Source organism: Vanderwaltozyma polyspora, genomic scaffold (genome assembly GCF_000150035.1).
Source record: "Vanderwaltozyma polyspora DSM 70294 KpolScaffold208 genomic scaffold, whole genome shotgun sequence".
Taxonomy (NCBI): domain Eukaryota; kingdom Fungi; phylum Ascomycota; class Saccharomycetes; order Saccharomycetales; family Saccharomycetaceae; genus Vanderwaltozyma; species Vanderwaltozyma polyspora.
Window position 1 is genome coordinate 1 of NW_001834483.1, and position 7,861 is coordinate 7,861.

General features: G+C 34.3%; 4 protein-coding genes and 1 non-coding gene across 5 annotated transcripts; 2 read left to right on the plus strand and 3 right to left on the minus strand.

Moving 5' to 3' along the window:
• Positions 1 to 1,276: 1,276 nt before the first annotated feature.
• Kpol_208p1 (Tkp3 protein) lies at positions 1,277 to 1,603 on the minus strand (the record flags this gene model as incomplete). The annotated part of the gene is made up of 1 exon (XM_001642191.1): positions 1,277 to 1,603. The coding sequence occupies one exon, from the start codon at positions 1,601 to 1,603 to the stop codon at positions 1,277 to 1,279; it is 327 nt and encodes a 108-aa protein (XP_001642241.1).
• A 269-nt stretch (positions 1,604 to 1,872) lies between these two features.
• Positions 1,873 to 2,598, minus strand: Kpol_208p2 (Tkp3 protein; the record flags this gene model as incomplete). The annotated part of the gene is made up of 1 exon (XM_001642192.1): positions 1,873 to 2,598. One exon carries the CDS (start codon positions 2,596 to 2,598, stop codon positions 1,873 to 1,875), a length of 726 nt encoding a protein of 241 aa, XP_001642242.1.
• Positions 2,599 to 2,982: 384 nt separating this feature from the next.
• On the plus strand, positions 2,983 to 3,095 carry Kpol_208trna1. Its single transcript has 2 exons — positions 2,983 to 3,021; positions 3,051 to 3,095. It is a non-coding gene; the product is annotated as a tRNA-Leu (tRNA).
• A 682-nt stretch (positions 3,096 to 3,777) lies between these two features.
• On the plus strand, positions 3,778 to 5,706 carry Kpol_208p3 (uncharacterized protein; the record flags this gene model as incomplete). The annotated part of the gene is made up of 1 exon (XM_001642193.1): positions 3,778 to 5,706. One exon carries the CDS (start codon positions 3,778 to 3,780, stop codon positions 5,704 to 5,706), a length of 1,929 nt encoding a protein of 642 aa, XP_001642243.1.
• Positions 5,707 to 5,903: 197 nt separating this feature from the next.
• On the minus strand, positions 5,904 to 7,685 carry Kpol_208p4 (uncharacterized protein; the record flags this gene model as incomplete). Its single annotated transcript, XM_001642194.1, has 1 exon — positions 5,904 to 7,685. One exon carries the CDS (start codon positions 7,683 to 7,685, stop codon positions 5,904 to 5,906), a length of 1,782 nt encoding a protein of 593 aa, XP_001642244.1.
• Between the last annotated feature and the right edge of the window lie 176 nt (positions 7,686 to 7,861).

Sequence of the window (7,861 nt, forward strand, 5' to 3'; positions counted from 1 at the left end):
TTGTAAAATTGATTTCCGACACAATAAGAGAAAGCAGATATGAACAAAATTTGTTTGAAGTTGAAATCAGGAAATGTAATCATTGTCATCCAACCTTCCATAGCATCAAAAATTGCAACTCAAGAGCTGCATTCAGTCTTAGGAAGGGTGAATCTGGAAGGAAAGAATTGGAATAATAGCGTTATGCATGGCGAAGGATCCCATCTAAAGGACGATGATGAGAAAATCCAAAATAATAATACTGACAAAAACAATAACCATAAAAACATGAAAAAGAATAAAAATAACGAAAAAAGTTGGAAAATAGAAATAGGAAAGAATTCCACTCTATCAGACCAATTCAAAGATTTGTTATCATTGACACCGGATCAGGGTTCAACATCACCAACAATGAAGATCTGTTCATTGAATGCACTCCTATCAGAAATCCACCTGATTTAGTGGGAATGGGCGAAGGTAAAAATCCAATTGCAAAATTGCTGGTGTAGGTATTCTACCAATCAAACTGGATAAGAAAACCATACTAGGTACCGAAGCTTTCTTCTGTCCTTATGAAGATGTCACAGTTATATTCCTCAATAAATTGTGGAATGACATTGGTTTGACTCTAGATAAAGGCTATGATAACCTTATTGGCAAGAATTGTTGCATCTCAACAACTAAGATAGATGATACAATCTGGGTACCAGCGAAAGAACTGATTCACAATTATCATCGAAAAAACGAGAAAAATAAAATCAGAGCAGTTAGAGCGCCAAACGTTAAAATTATCAAACCAGAAGTGTCATTACTAGAAGCACATCTGCGTTTGAATCATCTACCTGCTCAAGTAATTCATGAATCAATTAAAAATAATATTTTTAATTGATGTGAATACAATAAAACAACAAAATTCAAACAAAAATATCTGGTGTACCACATGTAGTGCAGGGAAGATGACTAGACATTTTCATTACACAAACACAATGATTCATTATTCAAGTATTAAGTCACCAGGTGCATCCTGGAGTCTAGATACTTTTGGACCCGTTAAACCATCTCCACAGAACAATGATAGATTTATGTTAGTCATGATAGACAATGTATCGAGATCATTCTAATCTCTACTCACAACACAAAGGACATTGTAACTATTACTACACAGATCGAAAAGAATATTAAATACATTCAAACTCAATTTGGTCGTGTAATTCAGGAACTGATCATGGATTGCAGGAAGGAGTATGTCAACACTGAAATGACCGATCTATGCGCTGAATATCCGTTGTAATCCAAATTATAGCCATAAGCTGGCTTCAGTTTCGAAGATGTTATTTTTCATGTCTGCAATATCGGATTTCTTGTAACCTCTTAATCTTGAAGGGCATCTTCTACAGTAACATTGGGTGTAGGATTCTCGTTCCATGTATGGCTTAATTGTCCTGGGACACCTAAGGCAGTGATAATTTGGACAACAATAAGCTGCAGTAGAAATTTTGGATTTACGACGAGAAGCCGAGGAAGGTTTGGATTTGGAACTCTGGATGGCAAATAGTGGAGCAGAGACGGTCTTACTATATTGCCCCTGAAGAATGAGCCCCATGGGGGATATTTTCCTTAACATAAAATAGTAATTCGACAAAAATTATGAATATCAGTGATATTTGGGCGTGTTATAGCAGAATTCTTGTACATCAAGATGTCATGATTCATGGTACTAACAATGGCTAATGTAGAGGCTCCTCTGTCGGCTCGACCTTCACGGATCAGTTTGACAAAGTAGTCTCTGGTATCATCTCCAGACTTTGGATTGAATTAATAAACTTCATTCAAGCCCCTCTGGGTTTTGGCATTGAAATCGAAAGATTAACAAAGTTTAAATAAAGCCGTTGTTCAGTCCACGATCAATCCTCGTAGATCAGTAAGATAACTACAAGTATCATCCTGGCTGCAGGAATATAGGAAGTTTCTCAAGTCTTGAAAACGAATATGTTCTCCAGTTAATAGATCTTGTATGTTCATTATGGTACGAGCCGGGTCTTCAAGATGTTCCTCTTTCAGAGTTGTGTCGTTAGTGATTGATAATGAAACGTCACTATAATTCTTGTTGCAATTTGTAAGCAATCCATGGCTCCCATAGATGATTAAGTGCGGAAAGTGCTTTCCCACTCTGGCCAAAATCTCATGTAGCGATGGGAATTTTGACCCAGAAATGTTGGTGTCCTTTGAGTTCATTTTCTCTTCCATTTGGAATAATCTCTTTTCGACGGAATCTTCAAACCTTTTAAGTTCAGATTCGTCTACATTGAATCTCTTCGCAAAGTTCTTTTCAGTTTCTCCTAATTTTGCGATGTCCTCTTCGTCTTTGACAATATGGCTTGCCATCTCTTCTTCATTTCTTTGAAGAGCTGAGAATTGAATTGAAGCTTGTTTCAAGATCTTTCCACGTATCTCTTCACGGTAGACTTGTATTTTAAGCATACCAGTTAGCTGTTCAAGTAAAGAACGAATTTCACGCATTAATGTGTTAACGGCATTAAAATATCCTTCTAAATTGTCAAGGCAGTCTTCTTTGGTACTGACAACTTCAATATTAGTCATGCTGATTTCACTGACCATCAAAAGATTAAGAGGGCAATTACAGCAAAATTTGGTCAACAAAAAAAAAGGTTTTCGACTAACACAAATACATTTTTTGTATTTACTGGGTTGTAGTGTTACTTTCAACTGTCATTGTCACTATTTTACTAGAAAACTGGATCATTCTTTTAGTTTGATACAAAGTTACTTATTATTTTAATGTACATAAACTTCTTTTATATTTCGAAATGCGTTGAAGCATTTACTGTTCGAACAAACACTCGTGACACATGATAATATGGCTTTACTATGAAAAACTCACATAACCAATATCAACAAGAAACAATACTCAAAAGTCTTGTCATGTGATTAATTTGTCAAACTGGGCGAGCTCCACTTTCTGAGAATTTCAACAAATAAAGCGGTTGTTTGGCCGAGCGGTCTAAGGCGCCTGATTCAAGTATTAGATTACTTAACTACTAAGTAGGAATACTCAGGTATCGTAAGATGCAAGAGTTCGAATCTCTTAGCAACCATTATTTTTTTCGTTGGTATTTTTTCTTTTTCTTTTTGGTCACTTTTAAGTGGACTTCGTTCTGACGTCATAGAAAGAAATACACACTACAAAAAAAACTGATCTACAAAAAACCCATGTTACACTACTAAGCTACTTTCACCATGAAAACCACATCCAATGATAATGGATTATTCAACTCAGATAAATATCGACTCCTCTTTCTATAACATGAACTCAATCTTTCTTCACCTATCTCTTTCTCTTGCTATCATACTACAAATGCACAAACTTCCCAATTAATAAATCGCAACAATAGAAGTTCCTTTATTACAAGATGTTGCTGCTAGATCAATCGATATAGCTATACAAATACCGAAACTGTTCTTGGGATAATAAATAGTCTTCGTCTGTGATCTGGTTAGATTGGGTCTCTATTGTATTGGCATCCACCACATTTTTTTGAAACATTTCTGGATTCAATTTGGTAGCTATACGAGTTTGGCTACCTTAAATTACTAGTTTCGAAATTATATTATTATTTGATTTCATATCTATTGGACATCTGGGCTTCCTACTGCTACGACTGCTTTTTACCAGTTACTATTCTTTTGATTGTATTGTGGGCATACTCTCTCTTTCCCTATCTACCTCTCACATATATTGCTATATATATATGCATTTATATCAATTCGATCTCAATAATGATGAAAGAGTTAAGTGAGACTGGTTTATCCTTATATTCCAAGGTCATCAGGACGTTCAAGATAGATGGGTACATATCTCAAGAGATTTTAGATGATCCTTCCAAAATATTGGATTACTTATCAAAAGGGATCAAAGAAATGGTACTCACAGAAGATGGATTACCTAAACTAGAATTTGTTGCTGAAGTAATAGGTTATATATTCTCTGGCTATGCAATTGTGGTGATTTTAACTGCTATAATTATCAATCGACTTGTGGCAATGTCATCTTTAAGATCTTCTACGACCCCTGTATCATTACCTGTTTTTGCAAGAGTATGGGTCCATCTATTAGTGATTATTCCCTTAGGTTATGCAATTGCACAATTCCTTTGTCAAGTTGAAATTATTGATTATTTCCATAAAGTAGAAACCTCTTTCTTCTTAATAAGAGTATTGATAGTTCTGGCTTGGTCTCATTGTATCGAAACTTTTTACTGCTATACCATTAATAAGAAGCCATTAACTGAGTTCGAATACTCTTTATTCGAAATGTCCTTACAATTTTATACCGTTGGTATATTATACTCAAATGATGAATATTTATCAAATTTGATGTTTGACAGTTTAATGGCAATGTTAAGCAGACTATGGGTTCATATTGTTGAAATTTTGGATTGTAAAAAACATAGAATAATAGGAAGTTCAATTTTAGTATTAGTTCAAGTTTTGTTCACAATTAAATGTATTAAAAACGTTGGATTGTCATCATTGTCAATTTTCACTATATTTAGGGTAATCGTGCCTGTACTATCAATTCTATTAATTTCTAAAAATATTATTTTAGTATTTATGACATCGCTCATCAAGACATTAAAATCGATTATGTTCATCAAAGGATTTTATATTACATCATTCAACAGGGTTATTTTAGATGAAGTGCCCGATTTTAAAAGTAAAGGTACAGATGAATTTTCAATATTTATTTCCAAGTTAGCATTATCATTGACTGAGACTGAAAAAGATACTTCAAATCCAGAGCATACTATTCAAGATAATGATAAACAAGAAGTTATTCAACATTCATATTTAATTAGTGGCTATGGAAACTTGCTGAAATCAACTCCTGAGGATATATTTAATATTATAAGTGAAAATGAATCTCAGAAGAAATATCAACCTAAATTACCATCCTTCCTATTGCGTTTAAAAATTATTCAAAAGTTAACAATGAAAATATTACTTGGTAATACAAATATTAAGAATGCTATATTTTTCAAATCTAATAAAAACTCCAAGAAGCACCAGAGAGTTAAGCAACAAAAAGATTTCAATTTATATGTGACTACTAATAATTATGCCAAATTTTTAGCTAGACCTGATAGTACTTATGACGAATCTGTGACATTATTACCTGAGGAAGATTCCTCTAATGATTATGTATTAAAAGAAAATCCAAATAATAGCAAATATGATAAGTACGAGTACATGGAAGATGATGATTCACTTCAAGATGAAATTCATGATATATTGATGCCCATTGATCAAGTGAAAAATGAAACTGATATATCTTGGCACATGTCAATGTGGAATATATTACAGTATAATTTAACTTCTCCAGATCGATTGACACGGAAAAGCTACTCACTAATGAATGAGAGTGGATTAGTGTTGGAAGTTTATGTAGAAAAGTATGAGAAACATATTCATGGACTAACAGCCAATGCTAAATTTGAAATTGAAGAAGATGATGACGACGAGAAACTTGAAAAGGAGTATAGATCATGCCTGATTTGCAAAGAAAATAAAAGATGCATAGTTTTATGGCCATGCCGTTGTTTTGTTGTCTGCAATGAATGTAGAACCTCTTTAGCAGAGAGGGCTATACCTACTTGCATAAGCTGTAAAGAAGAAGTGTATGCCTATAGCGTTCTTCATACAGTATAATTTAAATAGATAGAAACATATATAGATGCCATTAACGAACTTTAACCATATAAGAAACATACGCAATAATGTCTTATTTAATGTAACAATAAAAATAATTTGGAGGCATTAATATATATATTAACATATATAAATTTATCAATAGTGGAATAAATCTACAGATATAGAAGCATGATTACGTCACATGTTGAAAAGAATCAATGATGGAATAAACGAATTGGGTTTTCAATATATACCAAATCGAAAGCATCAGCAGTGTTAAAGACGACTTTATCCATAACTGAACCAGAAGGAGCAGCAATATATTTTACACCAGCTTTAACAGCTCTATAAACGTTATCTGGGAATGGTAAGAAACCATCTGAAGATAAGGATAAATTATTCAGTTTTGAGATCCAGTCTTTTCTTTCTTGTTCTGTTAGGGGCGTTGGAACAGTTGAGAATTTTGATTCGTAGTCTTCCTTTTCTGGTCCTTCAATTGGAATTTGCCCAGTAACATATAAGTCAATTACATTTGATTTGTCTGGTCTTTTAACACCTTCTGCCCATTGGAAACCAAGCACTCTTGGATGATGTCTTAGCCACCAATTTTCTGCCTTTTCAGCAGCTAATCTAGTACAATGTATTCTTGATTGTTGACCTGCACCAAGACCTACAACCATACCATTTCTAGCTAAACAAACAGAGTTTGATTGAGTATATTTTAATGCGATAGTAGCTACAGTTAAATCAATTATGGATGCATCTGTTAGATTTTTATTTTTAGAGACGATTTCTCTGAAAGTACCTTTATTAATAATTGCATCATTTCTTTTTTGTTGTAAATTAATACCATAAACCATTCTTGTCTCTATTGGTTCAGGTTCGTAATTTGGATCTATTTGTAGAATGCAATACTTGCCCTTTTTCTTCTTTTTTAAGATTTCCAAAGCCTCAGGCTTAAAACCTGGTGCAATGACACCGTCTGAGACTTCTTTTGATATAATTTGAGCAGTTGGAACGTCTACAATATTGGATAAGGCGATCCAGTCACCAAAAGATGACATTCTATCCGAACCACGAGCTCTTGCATAGGCACAAGCTAAAGGTGATAAATTTTCAATATCAGAAACGAAGTAGACTTGTTTTTCCAAATCAGTTAATGGTACACCAACAGCAGCACCAGCAGGTGAGACATGCTTAAAAGATGCTGCGGCTGGTAAATTTAAAGAAGCAGATAACTCTTTTACCAATGGCCAAGAGTTCAAAGCATCTAAAAGATTGATGTAACCTGGAGTACCAGATAGGACTTTGAATGGCAATTCATCGATTCTATCTACATAAGCTTGAGCCGGTTTTTGATGTGGATTTATACCATAACGCAAAGGCAATTGAGCTTTACCTTCAGAATATTGTTTTCTGAAGAAATCAGAGATGGTTTTGTCGTAGTCGGCAGTATGTTCAAAAGCTTTTAAAGCCAATTCATTTCTTAACTCTTGTGGAATTTCACCTTTACCGGATTTCAATTCTGATAAAAATAACGAATAATCCTTTGGATCTGATAAGATTGTGACTCTTGAGTGATTTTTGGCAGCAGCTCTCAACAGAGTAACCCCACCGATATCTATTTCCTCGACAGCCTCTGCAACAGTGACTCCGATCTTGGCAACTGTTTCTTTAAAAGGGTATAAATTACAAACAACAAAGTCAATCTTTTCAATATGCTGTTGTTTTAAGTCTTTCTCGTCACTCTCCAAATTTCTTGCCAAGATACCACCATGAACAGCAGGATGCAAAGTTTTAACTCTACCACCCAACATCTCAGGAGCATGGGTGACTTCAGAAACATCCTCGACAGGGAACCCTGCCTCCCTTACCATCTGGGCAGTTCCACCAGAAGCTAATATCCTAACATTATTATCACTTAAACCTTTGGCCAAATCTAACAAACCAGTCTTATCATGAACTGATAGAATTGCAGTCTTTGTATAGTTCGGCATCCCAAAATATCTTGAATATCTGTCAAAGCTGCCAATTTAAGAGTATCGAATCGAATCCAGCACTCTAAATACAAACCTTATATAAGATCACACGTCACCTATACTTGAACGGATTCCTAGCTTTGCTAACCACTCACTATCCAGTAACAACTAACTAACTACTATTAACTATTAAC